The 17,823-nt window shown below is 41.8% G+C and overlaps 1 protein-coding gene across 1 annotated transcript in view; it reads right to left on the bottom strand.

The window, feature by feature from the left end:
- Positions 1-1,046: 1,046 nt before the first annotated feature.
- The window catches only part of lamb2 (laminin, beta 2 (laminin S)), a 56,054-nt gene continuing 39,277 nt past the window's right edge, over positions 1,047-17,823 (bottom strand). Inside the window, exons 13-35 of the mRNA XM_063887708.1 lie at positions 16,842-16,921; positions 16,021-16,156; positions 15,769-15,927; positions 15,362-15,489; positions 15,146-15,278; positions 14,842-15,034; positions 14,360-14,503; positions 13,662-13,893; positions 13,232-13,401; positions 10,300-10,524; positions 9,842-10,059; positions 9,614-9,710; positions 8,817-8,998; positions 8,537-8,727; positions 7,691-7,875; positions 7,283-7,524; positions 6,699-6,902; positions 5,737-5,881; positions 5,420-5,627; positions 5,192-5,333; positions 4,389-4,565; positions 4,035-4,194; positions 1,047-2,650 (exon numbers count right to left, since the gene is read on the bottom strand). Coding sequence (XP_063743778.1) covers positions 2,514-2,650; positions 4,035-4,194; positions 4,389-4,565; positions 5,192-5,333; positions 5,420-5,627; positions 5,737-5,881; positions 6,699-6,902; positions 7,283-7,524; positions 7,691-7,875; positions 8,537-8,727; positions 8,817-8,998; positions 9,614-9,710; positions 9,842-10,059; positions 10,300-10,524; positions 13,232-13,401; positions 13,662-13,893; positions 14,360-14,503; positions 14,842-15,034; positions 15,146-15,278; positions 15,362-15,489; positions 15,769-15,927; positions 16,021-16,156; positions 16,842-16,921 — 3,888 coding nt within the window. The 3' untranslated portion in view covers positions 1,047-2,513. The remainder of the gene's footprint in view (positions 2,651-4,034; positions 4,195-4,388; positions 4,566-5,191; positions 5,334-5,419; positions 5,628-5,736; positions 5,882-6,698; positions 6,903-7,282; positions 7,525-7,690; positions 7,876-8,536; positions 8,728-8,816; positions 8,999-9,613; positions 9,711-9,841; positions 10,060-10,299; positions 10,525-13,231; positions 13,402-13,661; positions 13,894-14,359; positions 14,504-14,841; positions 15,035-15,145; positions 15,279-15,361; positions 15,490-15,768; positions 15,928-16,020; positions 16,157-16,841; positions 16,922-17,823) is intronic.

The following is a 17,823-nucleotide window of genomic DNA, read 5'->3' as shown; positions in this document are numbered from 1 at the left end:
GTAACTGCATGTGTGTGTCTAATGTCAAATAATTTGGAATTTATTTCTGTTTTTGTTAACTTTTCAGTGCTAACACAGTTTAGTTTAATGTGTCTAATGTATGATTTTGTCTTCTGTTTAATTTCTACCTAGCTCTTACGTTGGTCAGGGAAGTAATATTGGAAAACGGAATAAACTACATGAAACCATCAGTCCAGGCTTGTATTCATTCGACTGAGATGCTAAAAAGAGGTTCTTATGTTGAAGAGCAATGAAACATGTGTAACTTCTATAGTATGACTGTGAATGCAACACGAGATCAAATCTATAACTCAAAGGGTTTGGATCATTGTGAAAGCTACAGAATACGTTTGTGTGCTTTAAAATGTGAAGAAGTAGAGAAGGAACTACAGTCAGAGTCTCAGCTGTGCTAAGGTCAGTATACTAATTATTGTAAGCCTTTTTCTAAAACAATAAGACTGATTTCCAATGGACACGATTTCAAGTTGCTTAAAATTGGAGAGAAAACATGCTGTGTGTTCAAAAGTTCTGCCTGGATTTGGTTTTATATTCTTATGGTGCAGTGAGGTGAGAAAGAAAGGAGAGGCTATTAAACTACAGGTATTTAAATATAGCAACATTTCATCTTTTAAATGTCGGAACAGAAAGAAGTCTAATCCCATTGCTCTGTTATTTGGATCTACTCCAAATTAAAAACAACAACCTAATATTATATACGTCTGTGCAGAAACATTCACTGTTGAGCTGAGCGGTAGTTCCTAAGTGATATTTGAGTTTTAGTTTTTTATGCCAGGCTGCACCAATCCAAATCCCTGGCCTCCACTCCACGGATCAGTCTCTCTACAGTCATTGTGCACTGTAATTAGCTAAACATTATTTGATTTATTTTTTGTATTTCTTAGGCTCATGTTATCCTTAGCAGAGGTGTTCTAGCGAGTGTAAACCACCTCTAAAATGTCCAAATTGACCAATCAGAATTGAGTATTCAAATAAACTGTGAAATAACTCCTGATAAAGATGTTCAAAGAAGCTACTTCGACACAGAGAATTGTTAAGTTATTCAACCTTTATTCACAAAACTGTACACAGTTCAACTTAACACAAGTTATTTTGGTGTTTTGTTCTGGCAATTATAAAATCACTTGGCTGCCAGTTGAATGGCAATCTGAGGAAAGTTAGTTTTTTGGTATATGTTTCAGAAAACACAGTCATGCAAATAGCACATGGATACTAATGTCCATACTAAAAGGCACAATGAAATTCTGCTATCCATTTCTGCAGTTTGTATGAATTCCATCACAGTACATTTGATACAAACATTCACAATGTGGCAATGATGTTGACTTTTCTTTTTTCTGCCTGTTTCAACAAAATTACATCCCATACACCTAAACTGCATTCTCAATTTTGTTTCGAGGGAAGTTCAGCTAGTCCTTCATGCTTTTTTGTTTATCAGGTATATATATCACAGTTGAGATTTTTCCCTCATTAAGAGACAGATAGGTAGACTGAGCAGTAAATGCACCATTAGAGCTGTGGGCGAGCATAGTGTAGCTGTTACCATTCACTGTTACCATACGATGATCTTTTTTACAATATTCATATCTGATATGAGACATTCTGTCACTCCAGACATAAAAACACCACTGGAATTATCTATTGGCTTGGCAATGAAAAAATGTTTGTTTTATTTTCACATAAAAATTGTCACATCTTTTGTATAAAAGGCAGGCTGCATTCGAAATGCATTCCTAGCACCACAGTTGGTACAAATTACCAAATTAATATTCATACAGATTCACTGACCCTGGTCATCTCCCCATTCTGTAAAAGGCATGATCCTAAAAAAGCACAGGACAAGGATCTTGAATATACCCTTGTATAATATTTTTGGCTTATTTGAAAATACAAACAATTATAAAAGCATTATTATTCTTACTTTTGAATCCAAACAAGCATCCACATTTATTCTCCTGCCCGCTGTGCCCAAAAATGGTTAAAGGAAGCCTTCTTGCATTGAGCACATCTCAGATTATACTTCCAGGAGGAACAGAGACTTCACAGAGGAAATGAGGAGGATCTCTTATTGACCGGCTCATCATACAACAGTCACTCTAATGGTTACACTACAGAGTGTTTGCATTGCATTACTCAAACTACAGTATAATTGAGCCTTTTTCTTCAATAGAGTTTTCCTTTTTCATGTTCAAAACACACATTTAAATAAACTTTTCCAGATTATTTGAAAAACCAAAATAATGTGCACAAATGAAAATTAAATATGTGATATTATGCAAACTTTCATGTTTAGTTATGGGTACGTTAATATAATTAAAACCTTAATATGGTAGCCAGTGTTTTTTAAATTCTTACCTGACAGATGTTTTCAGACATAAAATACGCCTCTTATTGAATTGTGTCTTCAAAGTCTTTTGTACAGTTTATGTACCTGGATATGATGCCAGAATAACACGATAATGCACCTGTATTTTAGTATTTTCTCCAGCAGTGAGTTACTGGCATGTGTTGTAGATCTGGATTTGTTTGTTGATGTCGTGGAGGATGGCTTTCATCTTGTCCTCCAGGCCGTCCAGCTGACGAGCTTTCCCCTCCAGCCTCCTCTGGTTCTCCTCGTAGCTTTTCTCCAGCTCTGCAGGACGCAATAAGGTTAGAGAAGGTCACACACTGGGTCATTAACAGAATGTGATGCTGCTGTGAGCCATTCTTAACTCATTTTACTTGATCTGCGCATTTGTTTAGTTACTGTTAATCACTAAATTATTTAATAACAACCAGGGAATGCTTAGGCTCGTCTTGAACTGTTCAAGTGGCCTCCTATCCATTAAATTCATTTGGCTTTATTAGTATGACATATTTCCCCAAAGCTCTCATACAATTATCAAGAAAAAATTAAGTGAATTACACCATTTATAGAAAAAAGTTGATTCATGAATTGAATGCAATTACATAATAGGATTTAAGAGATAATAGAACAAACGCAATTAGTTTATACAAAAAATTAAAAAGGGAGAGAATGCAGTGTCACTTCTCAAGTAAAAAAGCTTGTGGGTTTCCTCGAGGATTTATTTAAGGGTCTCTGCTTTTTCATCTATAGGTTCTTTCTTCAAATTGTTATGTGTATTAGTCTCACCTAAATGATATGTGTACTGGGTTAATATCAAGCTTGTATAATTTACTATACCTCTAGCTTCTGTACTTGAAACTATATTTTGAGGATCCAACTCGCTTTAGGCATGGAACGTTACTTGGAACTTCCGCAAAAATTTAAGCCAGCTCATAAACTTCCGGCGAGACGTCATTTCTTGTTGTGGCGGCATATACAAATTTGTGAGGTTACATAGCTATAAAAAAGATTGTGTAAATATCATATTGTAGGCTATACCAATAGTTTTGATATAGTTGTATTAGTTAGGCCTAACCTAGTAGTCATTTAGACATTTACTGTAGCAAAAAAAGTAAAAGATGAAAAGGTTTAAATTTCACTGCTGTGAGGGGATGACAGCTGAGCACTGTTGCGTCCCACAGTGTTCGTCCTCAGCCAAATTCAATCCGACCATTAGTTTCCACACTTTTCCCTCCGACGACCAACAACGGAAGAGAGGGATCGTCATTATTATAAGAGCGAACCTAATAACCTCACACCATACTCGTGTATGTAGTCGACACTTTGTGTCAGTGAGAAAGCTTGGGGTTTGGGAACGGAAAGAAGGACCAGAATGTGGAGACTGGCGAAGATGTCGACGCTACACGTGTCAACGACCACGGCTACTGTGTTACTACAGTTGACCGGAAATTTTCCAGCTGGCTTATCTAAAACCAGGAAGTAGCTGTGCACATAGCGAATTAGCAGCGCTCTCATGTTAGATCGTTTTAACTTGTATATAAATAGTTTACCTGAATAGAAAACGAATAGTAAATTATTCCTTTTTTAAATATGCAACAGATTTGTTGAACTTTTTGTCTACCTGTTCATCTCCATACACACACAGACACACACAGATATGGATGAGCACCTGCTAGCCTCTGGAGCTTGTCCTGGGCGTCTTTCAGGAGCTTCTTTGCTTCATCTCGGAGCCTCTCTGCCTTTTTCTTGGCTTCCTGCACAGCCTTGGCCTTTGTGTCGACCCGCTGCTGCACCTCATGGTATTTATCTGTCAGCTGGCCATCTAGAATCTGAGCATTGAGACAGGAGAAACATTTGTTTAACATCTGTGTACACTTCTAAAAAAGGATTGACAGACAGACAGACAGACAGACAGACAGACAGACAGACAGACAGACAGACAGACAGACAGACAGACAGACAGACAGACAGACAGACAGACAGACAGACAGACAGACAGACAGACAGACACACACACACACACCTGCTTGGCCTCGTTTGCCTTGTCTCGAGCCATGGTGGCGGTCTCCTCTGCTCGGGCGGCTGCCATGCTGTTGTTGGCACGTTTGGTCTTCAGGGCAGTGATCTCCTGCCCCAGTGTGCCCAGCCGGTCCATGGCCTCTGTCAGGTCCTTCTCACTGTTGGTGGTCTCTGACTCGATCTGAGGAGGACATGCACAAGCAAAGTCAATTCTGATCTTTTTTTTATATAATCATTTCAACTTTTCTTCATTTTGGTTTAATTTAGTCTATTTGTGTTTGTAGATTTCTCCTAAATTAACCAAAAGTTAGCATCAGAATATAATTTTAAAAATGGTATAGTTCATACAGTTTGTAAACAAGTTATCAGCGGGGGAAATGTCATGGTGATATTTAAATTGCACATCTTTTAGTCACCTGTAGTCAAATTGTGCAATTTATCTTTAAAGTTAATTTAGTTTAAATGAGTTTTTCTGTCATACTGAGCCAGATGTAGCACATGCATACACCAAACTTATCGGTCTAATTTCTATCTTTATTCTATAGTATCTAGAGCATGATAACTGTGTGAAATGCTCCTGTAACTTGATCTGAAATAAAGCAAAATAGGCAAAAACTAACTAAAAGAACATAAATGTAAAATGTTTTCTCTGCTGGTGAATAAAATGTGCAACAATGTTCCAACTTTAAATCCAAGTAAAAAGCACCTGGCTTTCATTGAATAAAGAAACCTTAACAACCTGTACTATGGGGCAGTCAAATTGTTCTCTAAGCACAGCTCAGTGCTTTGAGTTTTTTAGTTTGCTACCTGTGTCAGTCGGGCTTCAGTATCCCCGATGTCAGCCTTGGCTCTGGCGATGGCCTTCTCTGCTGACGTCTGCGCCGTCTTAGCGTCGGCCAGCGCCTGCTTCACTGTCTCCGCTGTGGTCTTCACTCCTTCTGCACTGTGCCTGCATGGATAAACACAGAAGCTCTTTGTTAGTAACAGAATTCTCTAACATGCATTTGTTTCTAAGCCGGACTCTTGTCCACCTACCTTGCCCTCTTGGCGTCCAGCAGCAGCTGCTCTGCCCTGCGGACGTCGCCCTGCGTCTGCTGCAGGATGGCATCCACGTTGGAGAGGCTGCGGACTCGGTCTTTGATTTCATCAGCGAGGTGTTTAATCTGCAGGGGGGAGGCGGGGATGGAGAGCTCCAACACACGGTTGGCCACAGCCTCAATGCTGTCTGGGTCTGCACCCTCCTCTGAGAGAGAGACAAGGGGGATAGTTAACAGGAATCATAACTTCATACCTCTTGTTAGATAACTTTGTAAAAAAAAAAACATCACAATGTAAGAACCCAGCAGACGTACGAGTGAGGAACTCTCTGATCTGCTTGATGAGGTCTCTCAGGTCATTGTTGGAGCGCTCTACTTTGTTCTTGGTGGCCGTGGCTTTGTCCAGAGCAGCTTGGGCTTTTTCTTTGGCCTCCTCTGCCTTGGTCTTGGCGTCTGCCACCTGTAGGGAACACAGAAAGGCTTTAACAGGAAACAACTGCAGTCACTAAACAACACTTTCTAGGACTTGTTATTGTGATGAGTCACTTTCACTCAAATCTGTTTTGTCCACATGTTGTTTTGTCTCCCAAAATGCAGCTGCAGGCTTACTGAAATCACATGTTTGGTATGAAAAATCATAGAAATTACTTTCCTAAGGGCTATCTTTGGAGTCACAGGCTCTGACTTTGTGCCAACCACCTTTCAATATAACATAATAACATTTGTTCTTGTTTCCATTACTACACTAGAAGCCAGCAAAGGTTTCAACCCACTCTCCCCTTATGAAAGATGTCTTGCAGCACCTGCATTTGGAAGAAAATCTATTTCTAAATCATTGAAGACAAATCGACAACTTCAATAACAGTGCGCTCATTTTTCCCACAAGCTTGCCTGGATTAAAGTGATTCATAAAAGCACTATTGACGGATTTGAAAAAGCCAACTCATGACTGGATGAAGTTTGATGATTGATTCCACCGCTATTACAGTCTAAAATCATTCAATACATCAGGCTCTCAATCTAAAGATGTGGCTTCAATAACAATAATTATGCCATTTTCTAACGTCTGCCTTAGGAGACAACACATGCATTTAACTTGTTTCCTGCTCAAAGTTGTTTCCAACCATTTATCCAAGCATGGTTAACAGTTCAAAGTTGAGCAACTATTTCAAAATGGACCCAAGAGATAAATGTACCTCAATAAACAAAGTAAAAGATTTTTAAAAAACAAGCTGACGTCCAACACTAGAGCCTTTATTTCCCATGAGCCTCCATACCTTTGTGAAGAGTCCCTCCACCTCTCCCATGGCTTTGTTCAGCTCCTTCTCTGCGTGTTTAGATCTCTCCAGAGCGTTGTCAGCGACTGCCACAGCGCCGTTACAGTTCAGGCCTCCACAGTGATGGTTCCCTTCATCGTCGCGGCAACCTGCACCCCCACAAGGACTTTCGCCACAGGGAGCGTCACCCGGGGCGCCGCACACCTGTAGGGACAGGCAAATATGTTATTTGATTTGAATGCAAAGTAACAGGAAATAAATGTGTACCTGGTGGTATTGGGTTGTGTTTTTGTATTCCGTTTTGTCATATAAATAAATATCAGCCGATAGAAATGGATCATTTCTCCTTTTAAAATTGTCATAGAGAAACAAATAAGACGAAGCTTCCAAGACAGCCGAGGTCATTTCTTTTCAACGTACATTTTTTTCTTTTTGATCAGACTTGGAAAAAGGATTTCCAGATTTCTTTTCTCACCGCTGCTTCTGCAGAAAGTTACTTATTGTCTTCGTATGACTTCAAACAAAAGCTATCACACTTTAGTAGTTCTAACGGCTGCTTCAAATAAAGAAGAATGTGTTCAAACCTTCTCATTGATCTTCTTTAGGTCCAGGCCCTGTGCTCTCGTGTTGAGGTCTCCAAGCGCGCGCTTGTTGGCAGCATTTTTACGGTTGAAGTCGTCCTTCTTGGCGGTAATGAGGCGCTCGGTGCGGCGGCGAGTTTCTGCAGATTGGCTGACCGTGCTGGGCTTGGTGGTCGTTGATTCGTTGGCACGACGCTCCGCATCACAAGACTTGTTGTAGGAGACACGGATGCTGTCGTACGCACCTAGAGGAAACATTTCATATCAATGGAGTACAGTTCAGGCCTGAGTCAATCTAGGTTTGTGTTAGCAGTCTGGCATTAGCTCCTGATGCTAGCTGGGACTTCAGATCTCTTGTCATCAGGCATTCTGACAAGTGATATGAAAGATCTATCTCCTCTTCTTCCTCACCTAAGAAGTTGGAGTTTTTCAGGGTGTCCAGTTGGCGGTGCAGCTGCTGTGAGGTGAGGTTCAGCTCTTTAGCCTCTCTCTCCAGAGCACTCAGCTCCTTGCTGGCCTCAGAGTTGCTGTCCTGCACCACGGTGAGGTCTCCCTCCAGACGGTTCAGGGCGTCGGTGGTCTCACTGATCTGCGCTCTGCAGGGAAACACAAGCAGTGGTGGGGGGGATGTGAATTATAATCCTGATATGATTTTAACCCTCATGCCTCACTAGCCTTTTAATTTATTCGATCATTTTGGCTGTGCATTTGGGAAGGGTCTACGTTTTGATATCTTCTTTGTTTCTTTTATTTTTGGAAGTTCAACTTATATAATTACTCTTTAATAAACTGTGTATCTAAATTACAGACACAGACAAAAATGTTCGAAATGTTGACCCCACAGCCATTACAGCACACTATTGCATTATATAATATCAGGCTTTTGTTCTTTCTGGAACAGACTGCTAGATTGAGCCAGTTTTGCACATGCTAATGCTCATCCCGACTAATTCCCTCTGCATGAAGTCAGGATTCAAGCAGATAAAAGTAAAAGTGGAAAAAATTATAATCTATGACTTTATGGCACAAGCTTTTGTCCCTCTTCGGATATTTTTAAAGTGAGGCACAGTGCTTAAATTTACTATTAGATTAAATGAATCCGCAAACAGGGTTGAGAGCATTTTACTTCCACCCTTTTGACTATTGTAAATCCTACTAATTTCATATTTATACTGCTACCCTATTGGAGAAAGACAGACTTCAGATGGATGTGTTTACTTTGGAAACTCAAAATGCAGTGGGGCACAACAGCTGTACCTAAGATCTTCAATAAGCTCCATCAGCGTAGCGACTGCTGCTGCAGTGGCGTTGCGCGCGTTGACAATCTCCTGAGCTCGCTTCAGTTTTTCCTCCAGGTCCTTGAAAGCCTTCTCATAGGGCCCAGTGAGCCCGGTGGTCTGAATCTCATGGGCACGCTCTGCCAGAGTCTTGGTACGCACTGCCAGGTCCTGGAAAAAGAAGAGAAGCTACTCAACATTTCTCATTTGGAATGTGAGCATTATTAGACCCCCCCCCGCCCTTTGGCACCCAAGCACACCTGCACAATGCGGTCCCAGTCCCCGAAGCACTGGTGACAGGGCTGACAGTTGGGGAACTGTCCTGAGAAGCCACGGGCACACTGGTCACAGCGGACCCCCGACACCCCCTGCTGGCACACACAGTGGCCTGTCACCCTGTTGCACTGAGAGGACTCGATGCCTCGCCAGTCGCAGTCACACGCTGCAGAGAGGAAGAGGAAGGGCGTGATGTCAATATGAGACAACTGGTCTCAGCTTACAGAGACAAGAAGTGCAACAAATCTGTTATTTCAAAAAGGAACAATTGTTCTTGCGTTTGTTGTTGTAATACCCATTTTGGCCACAAGAGGCTGAAGTGCACCGCTACCAAATGTAATAGAAAGGACTAAAAGAATGTGTGTTTTCTCTTAATGAGCTGTAATTATGCTGTTGTATTTAGAAAAACTAAAACGATGTCTTGTTAAAATAAGTGCATTAATCGGGAACTTGTTGGGGGTGTACGGTATCCCGAGACACTTCAAAAAGACTCTTCTCCTCCATGTGAGCTTAGTCTCTCTTTATACTACATCCCCTGACTTCCTTAGAGGCAGCCCTGAACATCCTAGTGGACAATTACATGCCTTATAAAAGAGTTGTAGTGCATAACTTGTGGTAGGTATACAAACCAACAGTGAATGAGAGCACTTTGTCATATTTCTGGTGCTTGGATTTTTGTATGTCTTTAGTTTCTTTTCACGTTCACAATTAATCCTTTTGTCTCTACATCATGTTCATCACAACCACTTCCTTTTTCTTTCAATGTCTTTATGTGTCTGACCTCTGCACTGTGTCCTCGGGTCTCCCCAGTAGTTCTCCTGACAGTCTGTGCACGTCTTCCCACCAAAGCCGTCACGACACTGACACTGCCCAGTGAACTGCACAACAGAGTGAAAATTAGAATATAGAAAATCAATTTCTTTTGTATCAGTGTTTATGAATATATCTCATATATATATACTGTATAAAAATGTGCCTATTTGAATGTGTTATCCTAAGCGTTCCCTACCTCGTTACATGATGAGGTGACAGAGTTGTTGGGGTCACAGCCGCATGCGTCACATCCCTTCCCGTTGGCCAGGTTCCAGTGGTTGGGGGCGCAGTGGTCGCATGTCAGGCCGATGACGTTCGGCAGACACTGGCACTGCCCTGTGGCACGCTGGCACACACAGTCCTCACGCTCCATACACTGGCCGCGGTCAGTACCCAGGAAGTTACATGTGCACTCTGAAGGGCAAAATAAAGCATGCATCATGATATCGTTTCATTTTTTGAGATCTCTGTGGGGGCACAGCTGTTTGTTTTTTTCAGTGAACGTCGTCAAAAGCATCAGTGGTCCATAAGTTCAATCACCATACTCTCACATTTGAACGAATTATCTTAACAGACATTTATTTAAATAAACTTGATGATTGATGAAGATTCATTTGTAAGCCAATGCTTTTTCCTTTTAAATGTGTCACTCACTCCTGCAGTTGCGTCTGGAAGCGTCCCCGAAGAAGCTGCTCTTGCAGATGTCACAATTGGGGCCCTCTGTGTTGTAGAGGCACTTCCTGCACTCCCCGGTCTGCCTGTCGCAGGACTCCATGTCTGACATGTCGATGTTGTTGTTGCACTGGCACGGCTGGCAGCGGCCTCCGGGCTGAGAGGGGTTACCGTAATAACCCGGGGCACATTCCTCACAGCGGGCGCCTGAATGGAAACAAGAAAAAGAGTTACAATAAGGAAGGAGAGGAGAAGGGAGATATGGCGCCTGCTGCTGTTATTTGAACCTGAAATGTATTTGGGATCAGAGTGGGTGAAGTGCTCTATGCCATTTCCCATGGTGCATGAAACAACAGGACGCAGGACATAACCCTAGCCCTAACCCTAATTTACACCAGCACAATCAAGTAATGTTAAAGTTAATAAAGACCCTCCTCATCACTAGGAACACATTTTATTTCAGTAGATGTAGTCTAAAATGTATTTAACCCATAAACAGCATTTGACTAGAATCCGTTTTGTTATGCATCATCACTCAGAGCAACCCAGTCTAACGGCATTTCGTGTTATAGTCATGAAATATAATTTATTGACACGAAACAAAAAAGGGAAATACTTGTTGGTGTACAAATCAATAGATTACATTTTGTGACTATAACACGAAATGCCGTGACACTGGGATGCTCAGAGGCTCATTAGTTTAGAATTGCTGTCATCACACCTGTCGTCTGGATATTATGCAACGTATTTCTATCATTTTTGATTACATAATAGACAAAAACATTTTCCCATGAGGCCTTGTTTGGTGTCTGAGTTGTACAATAATGTCCCGGATGTGCTGTGCTTTATTTGTTATTTTGCATCTGTACCATAGCTGTGATGAATATCTGTTATACCCTGTACCACACAGCATTAGCAAAAGTCAGGCAGACTACTGTAAGCAACGGAAGCCCGGAGACAAAAATTATTGTGATCTTTCTTTTGGCTATGAATGTATTTTAATTGGTGCGCACCTGCTGCTTGAAATCCTATCTCGAACATCCATGTTACATCATCAGTCATTCAAACTCATCTGGAACATTTTAATCCTGTTAAGATTTAAAACATTTACATTTTTTATTTTATGAAAAACGACTACTTTTGAAGACTATCCTGTCAAAACATTCAGTCAACCCAGGATGAACAACTATTTCCATGTAGAGAATTGATCACAAGAATTTTTTTTTCTTAGCCTCCTTGCGAGTAAAGCATTATGTAAGCGAGGCTGTTTTCCCTCACTGTTATTTCGTACTTTGCTTTAGGACAGACAAGAACCAGTACTTATTCCAGTCTAGTAGGAACAGAGCGCAGACGAGAAAGAAGGAATGCTCTATCAGCGTATTTTTCCTGGCTGAATGGCTATATCGTTGTATCTGTACAGCTCTTTAATTCTTCTCAGGGAAAACACTGCTCAGCCACCTCCTAACATCTCTTCATCCACAGAAACAGAAGCTGACCCAGAATCAGTATCCAATACCAACCTGTACACATATTTAAAAAATACCATTTTACTTTCAAGAGTAGGAAACCACAGACCCAATAACTTAAAAACTATTCTGGGTCAGGTGCCTTGGTCTACAAATACCCGTTTAAAATCATGTTTTGAAATCATTTAACCTCATCATCATAATTAAGTTTTAAAAAAAGCATCAGAAAGAGTTTGCAATTCTTCTCTGAGCCAGGGTTCACACATGGGCAGGAGTGCACTGTGGCACAGCACCACTAATGGGGGGGAGGTTGTGCTGAAGCCATGCATCGGGAGGTAAAGTGGAGGGGGGCTGGAAAAAGGAGGAGTAGGGACAGGGGTCAACCATCGTTACTCACGCTTAAAAATGGTCACCCCGGAGCGTTTAACAATCCCTGTGCCAGTAATACAGGGAAGAGATGACACAGGTTACCATTCACTGTAATATGCCCACCGAGAAACATCACTCTTACCTCATTTAGATGTAGGATTCAAGAAAAGATTAGAGTTTAATCATGTTTCAATGTTGTTAGAGGGTAACATCATTGGTGGACCCAATGCAGACTGACTAAAAACAGAAAGCTGGAATAGTAAAGATGTGCTGCTTCACAGGGATGTACGTTTGTGGTCACCAGTGGGGGATTCCTAGTGACTTTAGCAACATGCTAACGTCCACATGCTAACATGGAAACGCTGACAATGCTAACATGTTTATATTTAGCAGATATCATTATAACCATGTTCATCATCTTCTGTTTAGCACGTTATTATGAAAAACAAACTCAGAATGAAACGTAACTAAGAGGTCAAATCAGGTCAAAAAGAGATACCCATCAGCCTCTGCTGTATTTTGACACTATAAAATCAGATGATAATTAGCTAAACATACACATGAGGTAAACTGTTTTTTGATTGAAACACATCACAAACACAGTTATGCTTCATATGTTTCTGAATAAAGTCATATCTTCCACTGGGTCTTTGTTTCAGGAAGTGCATTTGCACGGGACAGACAAACTCTGTCTTCTACCCAAAGTTTCTGACATTATCCCCGGGCAATGTTTTGATTTGCACAGGACTAATATTATCACATGACTTATATCTTTGGGGAAATACGGTAGGTCATTTGAGATGAAGTTTTTACTTGACAAATTCCATACATTGAGGATTCGGACAGGACTCAAATCACACAAATAACTACAGCTCCAAAGGTGATACTATTCCGCTGCGAAAAGAGCTTATGATGAGGATTTGTAGTAATGTTAAAAAAGTCAAAGTGTTCTATATAAAAATAAGTACCCACACACACCTCTGGATGCTGAGGAGGGGAAACAGCTGACTGATGGACCAGGGAGGACAGAAGAAGTTAAGATGGACAGTAAGGCTAAAAGCATAGTCTTTATCTCTTACCGGTGTAACCTTGGTTACAGTTGCAGACAATTTGTCTGTTACGGTTGTCCTGGTAACAAGATGCAGCAAAGTGGCGTCTGCTGTTGGGGCCCTCTGGACAGGGGCACGGGCGACACTGACCACTGGCTGCTTTGCCCAAAATTGGGTTACCGTAGTAGCCATTGCCACACCTAGAGGAATGACAAAGTAGGAGTAAAAACATTATAGTATAAAGCTAGTAAAAGTTCAATTAAAATATGTGAAGTGTAACTGACAACTTTGCAACAACACAGTAAACGTACATACAACTTTTGCTATAACGTCATCAGAAAAAGAAAACTAAACTGCTTTTCATTGTCAAATTATTATAATCTCTTTATTTATCCCCATCTCCCCACGATATATTTTGACCTGATGTCTTGCAGCTCAGCCCTTCCCTCTGAAGCCTCACCTGTCACACTTGTCTCCCCCTGTGTTGTCCCTGCAGTTGATGCAGGCTCCGGTTCTCTGGTCACACTGGTCTGCGTGTCCGTTACACTGGCAGCGTCTGCAGTTGGGGAAGCCCCAGTGACCCGACTGGCAGCCGTCGCAGCGCGGACCAAACGCTCCGGGGCGACACTGGCACTGACCAGTGAACTTGTCACAGAGTCGAGTCACCGCGCCTTCCAGGCTGCAACCACAGGCTGGACCGAGGGAGAAAAGGGAGAAGGATAAGTGGGGAAAGAATCAAATACAGACAGTGAAAAGAGGGATGGAGAATGAGTTACAAATCATTTGGGTTTGGAGTCTTTGGATTTGCAATTCTGTACTGAGACACTAGAGGGCGGCAGCTGCATGCCTATACGAACTAATCAAAGTCTTGACTCAGCTGACTTAGCAGAACTTTTTAAAAATTAAATAGTAATACTGAGTACCAATATTGTAAGCAGTTTTAACTTAACGAGTAAGCCATTCTATGGAAGTTTAAACATTAGTTGGAAAAATCCAACCACATTGATATTGTGAAATACTGATGCATCCTATCCTGTAAAACACATCTAATGTTCTTTGTTTGTGTCACATTAAACATATTTACAGTCCAGATATTGTCTTACCAGACCCCAGAAAGACTTAAAACAAATAATGAAATACGAATTGTTTTTTTCTCACCTATGCAGCCTGAGGGTCCAAAACCGTAAGTCCCCGGAGCACACTGATCACAGCGTCGACCAATCACATTGGGCCTGCAGGGACATTGGCCCCCACGGACATCACACATGGCGCTGGTGGACCCCTGAGGATCGCAATTACAAGCTAGAGGAGGACAGAGAGGTTCAGACATGAAGGCACTGAAAACGAATGAATTCTGGGAAAAAAAGATATGGAAGATATATGAAGAGCAGATGTGTCATGGTCCAATAATAATAACTTGTTAATAAAAAGTTAAATCTTTCCCAATAAATAAATTCCACTAGCCAGAAATGTTGCTAATGCTGTTCACTTCTCGGATCCCAATAACGAGGCTATGTTTTCATTTCCTCCACAGGGAAGTCAGAGGTCAGGGTAGAGGTCATGTAACCTAGCAGCCTGCGGCATTGTGAACAGGTTGAGTGTCAGTCAAACACGGCACAGGGACGTTTCTTTTTACTCACGCAGAGCCCCGTCATTGATGACGGCCGACATGCTGGTGATGATCTTGGCGCAGGTGTCACTCATCAGAGGGCGGGTCACACTCTTCGCCCTCTCGTGGCAGCGGTAGCGCTCGTAGGTCTGCTTCCTGTTGTTGGATGCTAGATCTCCCGCAGTGAACATGTCCATGGAGGAGTGGCGTGGGATCAACGCAAGCTGGTGCAAAGAACAGGTTTAGGAAAAAGAGAAGAGACAGTTAAAAATAATATGATTTCTTTGAGTCAGAAGCTTATTTTGGAGTACACTAAAAAAATTCATTATTCTCACAGAGTCCACAAGCAGGAGAGCGTTGGCTGCTCCGTTGAGGACACTGTTAGCATCCTGATAGCGTCTGAACTCAAAGCGGAGGGTGTAGGTCACTCCTTGCTCCAGACACACAGCCCGAGGAGGGACCGTGAACCTGCAGCAGACATAGTCAGCACTCAGTTAATATTTAGCAACAGTGTATGTGTGTGTGTAAGTTTGGGTGTTTGAGTCTCATACCTGGCTCCGGCCGGCAGAGAGACGATGAGTCTGTCATCGTCCGGGATGGTGTTTCCACAGGGGCTGCTGGTGGGAATGGGCCCCGGACGGACTATTGTTATCCGCACCTCCTCCCAGTCCCGGGGCATCTGGGTAGGATCAGTGTATATGGTTAATATGTAGTCAGAGGCATCATGGAATGTGAAAAGGGGAGAAGGACAGGGGCAAATAATTGCTCCCACAGTAATAGGAAAATAATTACCAATGATTTAAATTGATTTATAGGCAAATAGCTGCTGTTTGTACATGAATGGATGCACATTTTGGAAGGAAAATTGAACTGAAATGTGACTGTTCATTGAACACCTGCATTTACAAACAGCAGCTAACTCTGTAAAAGCAGAGGTGCTTAATGAAAAAACACAGACCTGTGACTCATAGCGGATCAGCAGGTCATATTCCATGGAGTAGGGGATGTCAGTGATGAGGAACTCCAGAGTGCCCCCCTCAGGGACCCGAGCGAACCCCAAGCCTGTCCATGATGCGGGGCGACCCTGCTGGTGCTCCCTGGTCTCCACTGTACAGCCCTGACAACACACACACATATGCAGATATTTTAAAATATATTTAAAACACAGAATCACTCCCAATTCAAAAGTTTGCTGACACGGGCGGCTCACCTGTCCCATTTTGGCCGACTCAGCCTCATACAGGAAGTGATCCAGAGCCATGAAGAAGTATCTGGACTCCACCTGCGTGCACTGGCGTCCTGCCATGTGACTGCGGCAGCGACACTGACCGCTCTCCATGGAGCAGCTACAAACAGGATATGTGTTTACTTATTGGTTGTTTAATTTTCTTTTCATCAAAGTAAACAAGTACTGTTTCAGTTTTTAAAGTAGAGTTACCCTGAAACCTGACATTGAAAAAAATCCTTCCATGTTGTTATTCCCTTGCGCACTTGCAATCATAGTATCTGCTCTCTAATGCATCACCTGGTCAGAGAAGTGATTTACGCTAGATGCTAACATCAGCTAGCTTACATGCTTAACATCCAGGTATAATGTTTGAAGTGTTTACTATATTAGTTCATCATTGCTACAAGCCTTCATGCAGTGGCACAACACAAGGGGAAATTTGGTCTAGCAAAGAGTGGGACTATATCAAAAACGATATTCTATATTTGAAAACATGTCTACACTATCAACCTTATTATTTGGGTACTAAATAGATCCTGTTAAATATTATATTGTATTTCACAATGTTTTTCTCCAATAAGGTTGGATTGACCTGGGATCATATTCTAGTGTTTTCCATGAGAGTATTTTTTCCTGTACTAAATGAATAAAACATTTGAAAAGGCTGCTTCTTTTAGATATTAATTCATTTGAGTGTCACATTTTCTAAGAAAAAAACATTTGCAAAGAGGCCTTAATGATATGAGTGTCCCATACTTGATGTGTGAGCTCTGAGTCAGAATTTAAGCTACAGCGTCACTCACTGGTTGTCATGGGCTCCTCCGATGTCACACTCGCAGCCCCGGCAGCCGTTCAGGTCGTGGCTCAGAGCCCAGTGTTCAGGCTACAGACAAACAGGAGGACACAGATTTATTGACAGGCAGAAACACACGGAGACACAGACAGTTGGCTCCAGACAACCATGGTGCATCACTCTCCATGCGATTACAGAGAGAGAGGGGAACTCCCGCTGCAGTTTGACTGTATCTCACTCTCTAATCCCATATAACAACCTTCATAGCTTCGGGGCATACTATTACTGCCCCATTCCTTTCATTGGCATCCTGAGATTTTCAAAACGTGTTGACAGTTTGGCTTTTAAGTAGGTAGCAATTTCACAATTGTTCTTGAGTATGTTTTGACAGATGGATTTTTTGCCTTGTTGTTTTGCTGTTTGGAGACTAAAAGATCAATTCTGGTGTATAAATGGCATAATAATACTGACATATTATTCCTCTCAGTAAAGTTTCCTTTACATTCTGTCTAATTTTGACATACTGTACAATATTGCTCCTAAAATGAGACTTCTTCACAGGGCTCATGAAAAGACAGGATCCACTTTAGGACCAGGTCCAGACCCTGACCATGTTAGGCCTGCTGTAACCCACACCAACCGGACAAGCCTTGGATCCCTGGGCTAAATTTAGACGCAGGGCCCAGGCAGGAGCTCACATTCCTGCCTACACTATTCCTGGATGAGTAGGTTCAGGACAAGAGGTGGAATTATTACAGGAAGCTAATAAACACCTCACATATAGGGCTTCTGGGGAGAGAGTGGGAGGAACATTTTAGAAAGGAAGAGTGGAGAACACCAGTAGCACTACTTTACAAGTGAATGGTAAACCAAGTATTGAGGTAATATGTAAGAGAGTGAGATTACATTGTAATTTGATTGTGTCATGTTAAGCTACAGCAATCCTAAAACGACAAGGTCAAAGTTTTTTTATCTTTGTTTGACTTATTTTG

The sequence above is a fragment of the Eleginops maclovinus genome, chromosome 1 (genome assembly GCF_036324505.1).
Source record: "Eleginops maclovinus isolate JMC-PN-2008 ecotype Puerto Natales chromosome 1, JC_Emac_rtc_rv5, whole genome shotgun sequence".
Lineage (NCBI taxonomy): Eukaryota > Metazoa > Chordata > Actinopteri > Perciformes > Eleginopidae > Eleginops > Eleginops maclovinus.
Note: the sequence above shows the minus strand (reverse complement) of the source record. Positions and strands in the feature narration are given on the sequence as shown.